General features: G+C 52.4%; 1 protein-coding gene across 1 annotated transcript; it reads left to right on the top strand.

Annotated features, from left to right (window-relative positions):
• The first annotated feature begins 2,363 nt into the window (after positions 1-2,363).
• On the top strand, positions 2,364-11,919 carry CAPNS1 (calpain small subunit 1). The gene is made up of 11 exons (XM_055310739.1): positions 2,364-2,452; positions 3,380-3,612; positions 4,486-4,519; positions 4,801-4,890; positions 5,046-5,103; positions 5,202-5,266; positions 8,012-8,080; positions 8,172-8,250; positions 8,392-8,508; positions 11,121-11,179; positions 11,353-11,919. The coding sequence occupies exons 2-11, from the start codon at positions 3,398-3,400 to the stop codon at positions 11,377-11,379; spliced, it is 813 nt and encodes a 270-aa protein (XP_055166714.1). The 5' UTR covers positions 2,364-2,452; positions 3,380-3,397; the 3' UTR covers positions 11,380-11,919.
• Positions 11,920-12,172: the final 253 nt, after the last annotated feature.

Raw genomic sequence — 12,172 nt, 5'->3', positions numbered from 1 at the left:
ACAGAGGTGCCATCAACCTAGATGGGGAAAGGGGGGAGGGAGCAGGTTTGGGAGAAGTTAGCTCAGTTTAGGATGTGTGAAGTTTGAGACACTTCTAAGACCCCTACAGAGAAGGTGAATAGAATGCAGTTTGTAGGAGCCTGGAGGTGTCTGGGTTGAAGACAGAAATTTGGATCTTAGTAGCCTAGAGATGGACTGTACACCCCGCATGTGGGGGGAGATCCTCTATGGCATGAGCCATATGGATACAGAGGAGGACCAAGGCCTGACACCTGGAGCGGGCCAGGGTTAAAAGGACAGGGAGACTGATCTAGATGCCAGTGAGTGGCAGCGTGTTAGGAGAGAGTGTAAGTTGCAAGCCAGCAACTGCAAGCCTCACCCAGTCTCAGGTTGGGGTGGAGACAGGGAGTGCTTCCTAGAAGAGGTGAGTCCTGAGCGACCTGAGTACCTACATCACCAGGTAAAAAAGGCGGGAGTGTTTCAGGTTGAGGGCATGGCCCATGCAAAGGCCTGGCAGGGAGCCCTGGAGAGGGCAGGCAGTGGAAGCTTTCCAGAGTGGTAGGGAAGGGTGTGGTAAGAAGGGAATTTGGATTAGTCGTCACCAAGTTTTGACTTCAGCCAGGCCCAGATTCCTACCTGGTTCTGCCATCCTCTGTGACCCACCCGGCCTCCATTTTTCTCTCCTGTAAATTCCTGCCTCATAGGCAAGGCTTGTAGCAATTCCCTGGCCTGGCTGCTACTGCAGTTTTGTCTGATGTGATCTTGTTATCTAGGCTATTATCATATTAATTATATTAAGTTTATTCCTTTTAGTAATCCCTATACCCAATGCGGGGCTTGAACTCATGACCCCGAGGTCAAGAGTTTCATGCTCTTCCAACTCAGCTAGTCAGGAGCGCCAATATTAATCATATTGGGCAGCCCGGGTGGCTCAGCGGTTTAACATCGCCTTTGGCCCAGGGTGTGATCCTGGAGACCCTGGATCGAGTCCCACCTCGGGCTCCCTGTACGGAGCCTGCTTCTCCCTCTTCCTGTGTCTCTGCCTCTCTCTCTCTCCTCTCTGTGTATTCTCATGAATAAATAAATAAAATCTTAAGAAAAATTAATCATATTATTGAAGTCAATGCATTAGGGTAGTGGTTAAGGTTACAGGCTAGGGAGTTTACCCTCAGTCAGTTTACTTGTAAAATGGAAATATCCACGCCAGAGGGCTGTTACAAGGGCATGTGAGGTTATATGTAAAGTACTCAGGAGAGTGCCTGGCCCTTATTTTTATCAGTATCACCTAAGGGTAGGTCAGTCAACCACCTGAGGAATCCAGGTGGGCTGCGGGAGGAGGGAACAGCAGCATGGGTGCAGGCACACACAATGTTTCCTTTTTACTAACCTTATTTACCACTCAATTCTGAGGGGGAATGGGAACCTTTCTCATTTTACATATGAATAAATCCTTGCTAAAACGAAATGAAACAAAACAAAACAGCCTTGCTCAGAGCCCAAGGATCCCAGTTATTAAATGTCAGGGCCAGGGTTCAGACTCAAGCTAAGTCAGCCTCCAGGGGAGAGTCGAAGGGGGCCAGACTTTCCAGAAGGCCTGGGAGCCAGATTAGCTCCCTCTGAGGAGCCCTGAAGTTTGGAGGCCCCCAGTGGGGCTTCGGCTGCCGCCCTTTGCCCTGCCCGCTTCTGCATTCCCCACCCCCTGCGTCTCCGCCCGATCTTGGGGACATCTAGCTTCAGAAACCAGGCCAGAGTGACTGTTCGGGTGCCCAAGCCCCTCTTTAGAGATGGGAAGGAGGAGGCGACACTTGGCGCCGCTGACTGGGGGTAAAAGGATGCGGGGGGAGGAGGCACAGGAAACTTTTGTAGGCGGCGAAGTCCTTCCTGCAGTCTGACCGCCACCTGGTTGCTGCAGGGCCCCGGGAAAGCTAGTCCAGCCTTAGCCCCTTGCCCCAAATGCGGGCGCCGGTCCCCGGGCTGTGGGCCGAGCATCCGGGCCTCCAAATGCTTTGTGGCGACCGGACTAGGATCCGGGCCGCGGGCCCGAAGTCCCCTTCCCAGCGGACCGAAAACGGCACCGCGGGGCGCACGGGGGCTGGCTGTGGGGCCAGAATTCACACTGCAACACTAGAGGGGGATCCCGGGCACGGCGACCGCACTCCCTCAAGGACCGGGAAGACCTCGGATCTCGGAGCGCAGGGCGGGGTCCGCACCCACAGCTCAGGAAACGAGCGGGGCGGAGCCGCGGCGGCCGCTCGGGGTCACGGGAGGCGGGTCCGGCGCGCGCAGGCGCAGCTCAGGCCGGCTCTAGGACCGCGCGGAGGCCGGTCGGGCCGCCCACAGAGCCCAGCCCCGCCCGCAGCCTGAGTCACCCGCCCCGCCCTGCGGAGCCGGACGCGGCCGGAGGCCCGGGAGCAGCGCGGACGAACGGATCCACGGACGAGTGAGCGAGGCGGTGAGCGCCCGATCTGGATTAGCCCTGTACTCCGTAACCCCGGTCCTTGCGGCCCCCATATCCAACACCCTTAAGCTCTGGTCTCAGGGGTCCCCCCCCAGACCCATGATCTCAGATCGGAAGCCCCAGTTCTGTCCGGCACCAGGTTATCCACCCCCCCCCCCCGGGGACTCTTCCACCCTCTGCCTCAGGATCTAAAGTTCGAGCCCGGAGATTTGAGAGTTACTCCTACAAATTCTGCCCAGGGTAGGGTCCCCAGAACCACGATCCTTAGATCCGTTCTCCCAATTCTAATGGGAACCCCGTTATCCCAGGCCCCGGGATTCACACCCACAATCTTAGACCCGAGCCCGCAGAATCAGCGGCGACATTGTAACCCGCTGCTGGGAGTATCGAAACCCTCAAGCTCACATTTCTGGGTTTCCTGAACCCTGCCCCAGAGCCTTCCAAGTGGAGAATCTATGATCGGCGTCCCTGACCCGCCCAAGACCCCGAAACCCAGCTCTGGGGCTCCGGCTCCATCTGATTCGAGTACCTAGACATGTCAAAGATGCCTTGCACCAGCTTGGGGCCCCCATCTGGAGAACCCCCCAGACCGGGACCCTTACCCTTAATGATGCCTACGCACAGACTCAGTCCAGGGGCCCTCAAGCCAGAAGGAGGGAGAGCCTTTGGACCCAGAGGGGATTTCAAACCCGATCTTCAGTCCCTGTCCCACCCATCCGAAAACTACCCTCCTCCAGAACCCCAGACCCCATCCCAAACGCACCCTCAAGCCCGAGCCGGAGCATGAGTCCCTGCCCGGAGGCCTCATGTTACTCCCCAAGTCCGGCTGCCAGAAATGCGTATTTTTGTGTGGAAGGAGCGGGCTCAGTGGCGATGCGGCCCCTTGACCCCCCCCTTTCCCCCCCTCTTCCCCCCCCTCAGGAATTTTAAATCGCAGCCATGTTCCTGGTTAACTCGTTCTTGAAAGGAGGCGGCGGCGGGGGAGGCGGGGGCCTGGGCGGGGGCCTGGGGAATGTGATCGGAGGCCTGATCAGCGGAGCCGGCGGCGGCGGCGGCGGCGGCGGCGGCGGAGGAGGCGGCGGCGGCGGCGGCGGCGGCGGCGGCGGGGGCGGAACTGCCATGCGCATCCTGGGCGGGGTCATTAGTGCCATCAGGTAAGGCGGGGCCTGAGGGGCGGGGCCCGGCGGAGGAGCATGTCCCGCCTGAGTACATGGAGGTAACCTGGAGCCTGACCTGCCGTCTTACGAGGCTGGGCCGCCCGCCTCGAGGGCGCGGGCCGTAGCGGGGCCGCTGGCAGTTCAGGAGGCGGCGCTTGACGTGGGCGGAGTCTGACCGCTGAGGGGCGATCTGACGGGCGCTGCTCGGGGAGGTGGGGCTTAGTGGGGGGCGCGGCCTGGCCTGCCTCCCGGCGGCCGGGAGACGAACGTTAGGGGGGCGGAGCCGCTGAGCCGGGCCGTGTCTCCCCCGGGCCAGGCCTGCCTTGTGGGCGCGGCGTGGCGGTGGTCTCGGGTCAGTGGGGCGCTGGACCCAGCAGAGGCCGAGGCCTAATGGGATGCGGGAGATGATCCTGAAGGAGGTGGATCTGGCTAGAAATACGACCTGGTGGAGGTGGGGCGGGTTGTTGTCACCAGGGGCCTCATTAACCGTGGCCCCCTCGAAGGGGTGGGGACTCCTGGAGCTGGTGGGATGTTGGGAAGACACGGGTGTTCAGGAAGCCACAGGACGGAGCAGGTTCCTAGACAGAAGGGGCCTGAGGAGGATGGAGCCCCAGGGAGCTGGGTCAGAGCTTCTATGAAGTGACCTGTTGAGGAATCTGTCATTGGGCAGGTGTCCCCTGGCCGGGGTGGGGCCTACCGTAAGGACGGGTCTCTGAGTTTCCTACCAGGTGCAACCAGGGCAGCAAAGAGGGCAGTTAAGGCGAGCAGAAGGAGCCGGTGGGGAGGGTGGTGGGCTGGAGTTTGAGGGGTTGGGCTCGGTCTTTGGAGGCTCCGCACACTGGCGCTAACTCCCTTACTCTCTCCCCTCAGTGAGGCAGCTGCACAGTACAACCCAGAGCCTCCGGTAAGCCACCCTCTATAATCGGGGACCCAGCTTCTCACTCCCAGGCTTTTTTCAGCACCCATCATTGTCCCTTTGTCCCCCTTATGAAATTCCACTCATTAAATCTCTCCCTTGTCAAGGTCCCCAAACTTAGGGTCTTAGCTATAGCCACTCCCTGCTTTCTGACCATCTCTCATTTCTTTGATCACCCAGCCACTCAGCCCATTCCGACTTTCCCACCAAGGGCTGTCCTGACCCGGGCGCCCCTCCACCACTTGCTCTGAGATCTTTTCCCTCTGCAGCCTCCACGCACCCATTACTCCAACATTGAAGCCAATGAGAGCGAGGAGGTCCGGCAGTTCCGGAGGCTCTTTGCTCAGCTGGCTGGAGATGTAAGTAACCCTGGGCCCCTATCTTTGTCCTAAGTCTTCCACGTCTTCCTTTGGGCTGCCCTTGCACACACCCCCAAAAATGGCAATCCCCAAAAAATCCCCATTCTCCTTCATGACTTTCTTCCCTTTTAACCATCCCTGACTTTTCCCCACAGGACATGGAAGTCAGTGCCACAGAACTCATGAACATTCTCAACAAGGTCGTAACCAGACGTGAGTTGTTGGGCTCAACACATAGGACAGGTTTTGAGTCATGGGTTGCTGGGGTAGTTGTGACCTCTGGCCTCTGACTTTCAATCTGTCCCCCACAGATCCTGATCTGAAAACTGATGGTTTTGGCATTGACACATGTCGCAGCATGGTGGCCGTGATGGATGTATCCTTGGGGGCAATCTGACTGAAGCCTTGGGTGAAGGAGTTTTGTGAGAGCACGGTTGGGACAGCCAGGGTGTAGCTTTCATACACACAAATGTGGACATACATATATCAGAACACACACTCAATACCACACACCCAGACGTGTGGCAATAAATAGTAACCTCAGCTATCACAGCTGGCATTTCACAGCTGCCCTGTTAAATAGGCAGAATTGTTTTAGTCCATTTTGTAGGTCAAGAAACTGAGACTCAGAGAGAGGCAATCATTTGTCTGAAGGTTACTCTTTACAAAGTAAGTGGCAGGATAGGAATTTGGACTCAGGTCTTTTAGGCTCAAGAACCCAAGCTTAGGGATCCCTGGGAGGCGCAGCGGTTTGGCTCCTGCCTTTGGCCCAGGGCGTGATCCTGGAGACCCGGGATCGAATCCCACGTTGGGCTCCTGGTGCATGGAGCCTGCTTCTCCCTCTGCCTATGTCTTTGCCTCTCTCTCTCTCTCTCTCTGTGTGACTATCATAAAAAAAAAAAAAAGCTTGTTTTCTTTCTTTTTCTTTCTTTCTTTCTTTCTTTCTTTCTTTCTTCCTTCTTTCTTCCTTCCTTCCTTCCTTCCTTCCTTTCTTTCTTTCTTTCTTTCTTTCTTTCTTTCTTTCTTTCTTCCTTCCTTCCTTCCTTCCTTCCTTCCTTCCTTCCTTCCTTCCTTCCTTCCTTCCTTCTCTTTTTTTACTTTTCTTTCTTTTTCTAAATAAGTACTACACCCAATGTGGGGCTTGAACTCCCCAATCAGAGATCAGGTGTCACACACTCTACTGACTGAGCCAGCCAGGTGCCCCAAGAACCCAAGCTTATAACTGCTGTAGGTATGCCTATATACATGCACATATATGCAAGGCACACTGTATAGGTGAAGATATGTGAAGGCATGTTCACAGGAACACACATGCATGTTTGCACATGGGCCAATCATTAATTGATCTTGGATACATGCATGCTCAGCACATAGGGGAAATGTAGGCACCTATATATTGTCATGTGATCACATACATATGTAGCACAGAGTTCTACATGCTTGGCTGTGCTGTTTAGTGAGGTTATGGAGCCTCTCTGTGCCTTAATTTGCCAGTCTATAAAATGAAATGAATGATAATAGTGAAACTGAATTGGAGCTACATGCAAAAGGTTTATTTAGGACAATGCATAGCCATAGCACATCGTAAGTGGTTGTACACGTTAGCTGCTACTATGATCATAGGTAGATTTTCATCTTTGAATTGGTTTCTTTCTCTGACTGGGGAATAATACTGGTGAGGCTGGTGTCTTAAGGACTTAGTGAGAAAAGTGACGTTCCTGCGAAGCTTAGCACTACTTGGCATGTACTAGGTAATTTGATAAGTCTTGGCCATCATTGTTTTTGAGAGTTTGTCAAATATTAGCCCCTGAGCTAAGGGCTTTATCTCATTCTGCTTGTATCACAAACCCAGCAGGTCTTTTTTTTTTTTTTTTAAGATTTTATTTATTTATTCATGAGAGACACACAGAGAGAGGCAGAGACAGGCAGAGGGAGAAGCAGGCTCCATGCAGGGAGCCCATTGCGGGACTTGATCCTGGGACTTCAGGATCATACCCTGGGCTGAAGGCAGACATTCAATTGCTGAACCACCGAGGTGTCCCATCCAGCAGGTCTTTACTATCATCACCTTATTTCCTTAGGGTTCCAAGATACCCTTGTTTTTCCCATGTGCTGACGTTTATGAAATTAGACTGCTGTTAAGAATTTTATAGAGGCGCCTGGGTGGCTCCTTGGTTGAGCATCTTCCTTTGGCTCGGATTATGATCCCAGGGTCCTGGGATCAAGTCCCACATTGGGATCCCTGCAGTGAGCCTGCTTCTCCCTCTGTCTATGTCTCTGCCTCTGTGTGTCTCTCATGAATGAAATCTTAAAAAAAAAAAAATTATTTTTTTTTAAGATTTTGTTTTTTTTATTTATTCGTGACATTGAGAGAGAGAGAGACAGGCAGAAGGAGAAGCAGACTCTGTGCAGGGAGCCTGATGTGGGACTCCATCCCCAGTCTCCAGGATCACACCCTGGGCTGAAGGCGCTGCTAAACCGCTGGGCCACCGGGGCTGCCCTCCCAAAAAAAGAATTTTATAAATGAGTTAGTTACTATTTTCAGGTGAGGAATTTATAGTTTAGAGAAGTTCAATATAATTCCCCATGGTTATGCTTATCGATTGATTTTTAATTATATTTTACTAAAAAATATTTAGGGGGATCCCTGGGTGGCTCGACGGTTTGGCGCCTGCCTTTGGCCCAGGGTGTGATCCTGGAGTCCTGGGATCGAGTTCCACGTCGGGCTCCCAGCATGGAGCCTGCTTGTCCCTCCTCCTGTGTCTCTGCCTCTCTCTCTCTCTATCATAATAAATACATAAATCTTTAAAAAAAATATTTAGTAATCTTTACACCCAGTGTGGGGGTCAAACTCATGACCCTGAGATCAAGAGTCATGGGCTCTTCCAACTGAGCCAGCCAGGAACCCCCAAAATAAAATCTTAAAAAAAAAAAAAAGAAAGAAAAGAAATATGAACTAAACTATGTGTGGATAAAAAGAAAAGTCAAACCATATCCAAGATGACGTGACAGCTGGGATAGGAGCTGGGGTTTTAGCCCAGGTTCCCCTGCCTGGTCATTTTGCATACAGTGCATGTGTCTGGGTACAGCCGTCACACTATTCTTAACACACTTCCACCAGAGTGACACCACAGGCAAGCTGGGCTTCCAGGAATTCAAGTATCTGTGGAACAACATCAAAAAGTGGCAGGTACGTGGTGAACTCAAAGTCCTAGCACCAAGACCCTCAGGCCGTGCCCCATGAAGTTCAGTTTAATCCTTACCTGTCTGTCCCCACGCAGGCTATATACAAACAATTTGACGTTGACCGTTCAGGCACCATCTGCAGCAGTGAACTCCCGGGGGCCTTTGAGGCAGCAGGTACGGCTGGCAGGGAGGTGGCCTGACTGGGGGTGGGATTGGTACAGCGGTCCCCAGTGAGCTGGTCTAAGCCTAAATCTTAGGGGTGGGAGCGGGTTGGGCGTTGTGGCCTCCACACCTGAGACATGAAACCATTCTCAGGGTTCCACCTGAATGAACATCTCTACAACATGATCATCCGACGCTATTCGGATGAAGGAGGGAACATGGATTTTGACAACTTCATCAGCTGCCTGGTCAGGCTGGATGCCATGTTCCGTGAGTGATACCCCAGCTCTCTTCCCAGGTGGGGGTTTGCTCCACCTGCTTTGGCCAGAGTTTCCTTCAAGCCTGATCCTGAGGCAAGCAATGCCAGGGACCACAGCAGCCCCAGCCCCTGCCCTCACATCACTCACGGTCCAGCGGAGAAGAGGCAAATCTCCAGGCAGTGACAGCCCCGAACGGTTATAGTTGGGGCAGGGGAAGGGCAGGGCAGTGATCAGGCCTGGGAGGAGCAGTGGGTGTAGATTTGTGACTAGGGAAGCTCAGGGGGCTATTTGAACCTAGGAGGCACCCGATGCAGACTAAGGGGTCAAGGAGGGCTTCCTGGAGGAGGACATGTGTGAACTGAGTCCTGAGGGATGAGGAGGAGTGACCCCAGGGAGAGAGTGGAGATGAGTGTTGCTGTGGGAACAGCCTGTGCCAAGGGAAAGAGAAGGTGGTGCTTTTGGTGTTTGTTGAACTCAGTTCTGAATGCTGGAGGGGTCTGGGATACAAAGCCATAAGGCTGGAGGAGTCAGTAGGGGCTGGATTGCGAGGGCTCTTGTGGACACAAATGCATTCAATCCTTAAGAACACCCTGAGAAAGTGGGAATTATTGTCGCCATTTTCTGGGGGAGGAAACTAGGGTTCAAGGAGGCAACACTGCTTGCTCACAGCCACTCAGGCAGAAAGTTGCAAAGTCAGAATTTGAACTCGGATCTGAGAGAACTGTGGGAAAAGAAGCAGGAGCAATGGGCACGGTCAGGCCACGCACGGCTGTGAGTGTCATGTTCAGGGGTGCTCAGACAATTATTGGGAGCAGTGGAGAGCCATAGCAGGTTCTAGTCAGAGAAAGGTCAGGGTCAGTTTTGGCTGAGGAAGAGCCCAGGGAGGGCAAAGCATTAAAACCATGGGTAGAAAAAATAAATAAATAAAACCATGGGTAGAGAAAAAGGGGCAGGTATGTCAGGGACGTGAAGAGAAGTCACTTATGAGAAGGTCTAAGAAATGGCCATTGGATTTACCACCAAGAGGGCCAGTAGGAACTGCAGTAAGGAGTGTCTGGGACACCATGTATGTGGACACCCGAGGGTGGTAAGCAAGAGAGGGAGCAAAGACAGTGTAGACCCAGGTTTGGCTGTGGGTGGGGAATACAGAGTCGGGTTTCAGGACGTGAGTGGGGACTACACCGGACAGTAGGAGCAGGAAGTGGAGCCTTCAGAGCTTCCTCCCAGTAGCCAGTTGAGGGTGGAACTGGATGGCTAGGTCCTCAGAGGTCTGTAGGAGGCTGGGGCTTGGGCAGAGGTGGGGTACATACAGGTCAGTATATGGAGGCCACTATCGAGGGGCTCACAGCCTGGCTTCCAATCCTCATGTCCCTGGACCACATCACTTCAGTTCTTCACATCACTTCAGTTCTTCACATCACTTCACTTCTCTGTACCTTGTTTTATTTATTTTATTTATTTATTTTATTTTATTTATTTTATTTTATTTTATTTATTTCATTTCATTTCATTTATTTATTTATTTATTTATTTATTTATTTATTTATTTATTTATTTATTTATGCCTTGTTTTAAAATAACATTTATGGAGGGGACGCCTAGATGGCTCAGTGGTTGAGCATCTGCCCCTAGCTCAGGGCGTGATCCTAGAGTCCTGGGATTGAGTCCTGTATCAGGCTCCCTGCATGGAGCCTGCTTCTCTCTCTGCCTATGTCTCTGCCTCTCTCTCTATGTGTCTCATGAATAAATAAATAAAATCGTTTAAAAAAATAAAAAAATAAAAAAAAAATAAAATAACACTTATCTCAGAATTAGATTACATGAGTTAATAATACATGGAATGCACTTTATACAGTGCTTGGCACAGAGTAAGAAATCAATAAAGTGCTAGCCATTATTTTATTATTTTTTCATATTATTTGAAAAAAACTATTAAGTAAACTCTACATACAATGTGGGGCTTGAACTCATGACCCGGAGATCAAGAGCGGCATGCTCCAACTGAACAAGACCCGTGCCCCAAGTGCTAGTCGTTATCATCGTTCCATATGTACATTTTTATCCTATTTATTTATTTATTAAAGGTTTTATTTATTTATTCATGAGAGACACACAGAGAGAGGCAGAGACACAGGCAGAGGGAGAAGCAGGCTCCTCGCAGGGAGCCCGATGTGAGACTCGATCCCTGGACCCTGGACCCTGGGATCATACCCTGAGCCTAAGGCAGACACTCAACCACTGAGCCACCCAGGCGTCCCTATTTTTTTTTCTTCAAGATTTTATTTTTATTTATTTTTATTTTTTAAAAGATTTTATTTATTCATGAGAGACACAGAGAGAGAGGCAGAAACACAGGCAGAGGGAGAAGCAGGCCCCATGCAGGGAGCCTGACGTGGGACTCGATCCCAGGTTTCCAGGATCATGTCCCCCGGCTGAAGGTGGCACAAAACCGCTGAGCCACCTGGGCTGCCCCAAGATTTTATTTTTAATCTCCACACCCAACATGGGGCTCAAACTCACAACCCTGAGATCAAGAGTCGCATTCTCTAGCAACTGAGCCAGCCAGATGCCCCTGCATGTTTTATCCTAAGAGCCAAATCCCCCAAACCTTTTCTTCTCTAGGTGCCTTCAAATCTCTTGACAAGAATGGCACTGGACAAATTCAGGTGAACATCCAGGAGGTAAGAGCTCTCATTCTGAGATGTGGGTGCCCAGCAGGGACACCCCCCCCCTCAGCCTCATGTACCAACTACTCCCTCCCTCCTATTTCCCAACAACCCCTGGGGAAGGACAGAGAAAGGTGTCAGCTATTCCTTGGTTCCCTGCTCCTCACCCTGTGCCTTCCTCTCCCCAGTGGCTGCAGCTGACTATGTATTCCTGAATGGGAACCCCAGACCTGCCCCCTCATCGCCTCGCTATAGGAGTCACCTTGGATTCTTCTGTCTCTCCCAGGGCCGAGCCAGTCTGCAGTCTCGTCTTCATGGGTCCTATTGACCCACAGGTCTTTTGGTTCCCCCAGCCCTTGGCACTCGGCTTCTCAGCCAATAGCCAGGGCCCAACATGCCCCAACAAGCCATGCCCCGAGTTACCCCTGGCTCTGAGACACTCTAACACACCTTGTCCTGAGGGTCACCCCACCCTTGGCACACCCATCCCACACCCGCTCCATAACCCCTGTCATGCACCTGTGCCAAACCCGGTAGTTATGTTGCTTCCACACCCCAAGGGCCCTTCTCTCAGTCTCGGGAAGATCACTCCAGTCCCTACACACTCTGGCACACTTGTTCACAGTTACCACCCTGGCAGCCAAACTCCAGGCCATAACAGGCCCGGGCGCCACCGTGCCTTTGTCTGTACTCTGCTCTCAGCCTGCCAGGCCCGGGAGGAAATAAAAGCACCCCAGTTGCTGCTCTCTCTAAAATCTGCCTCCTGTTCTGAGAGTTGAGGGGAGGCTCTGTCTCTGTCAGGGGCAGAGGGAAGTCGGGTCCTAGTGGCGGGGGTGGTGTAGTCTGTATCCCCAGGCCTGGATCTGCATGTTTCCTAGTCCTTTTCTTGTCTTTGTCCTTTTTCCCATACTGGATTCTAGTTGAGCTGTACTCTTTTCTTGCTGAGCTCCCTGTGGAGGCTGAGACTGGGACCCAGAAGCCTGGACAGTCTCTGCTTCTGCTGCAAGT

This window comes from Nyctereutes procyonoides, unplaced genomic scaffold (genome assembly GCF_905146905.1).
Source record: "Nyctereutes procyonoides isolate TBG_1078 unplaced genomic scaffold, NYPRO_anot_genome, whole genome shotgun sequence".
Taxonomy (NCBI): domain Eukaryota; kingdom Metazoa; phylum Chordata; class Mammalia; order Carnivora; family Canidae; genus Nyctereutes; species Nyctereutes procyonoides.
Note: the sequence above shows the minus strand (reverse complement) of the source record. Positions and strands in the feature narration are given on the sequence as shown.

Bases quoted from the DNA above. Each gene is read 5' to 3' on its own strand.
- CAPNS1 (XM_055310739.1), top strand. From the start codon at position 3,398: ATGTTCCTGGTTAACTCGTTCTTGAAAGGAGGCGGCGGCGGGGGAGGC. The intron at 5,104-5,201 runs GTGAGTTGTTGG...TGTCCCCCACAG, and splicing joins CAACAAGGTCGTAACCAGAC to ATCCTGATCTGAAAACTGAT. The intron at 8,081-8,171 runs GTACGTGGTGAA...GTCCCCACGCAG, and splicing joins ACAACATCAAAAAGTGGCAG to GCTATATACAAACAATTTGA.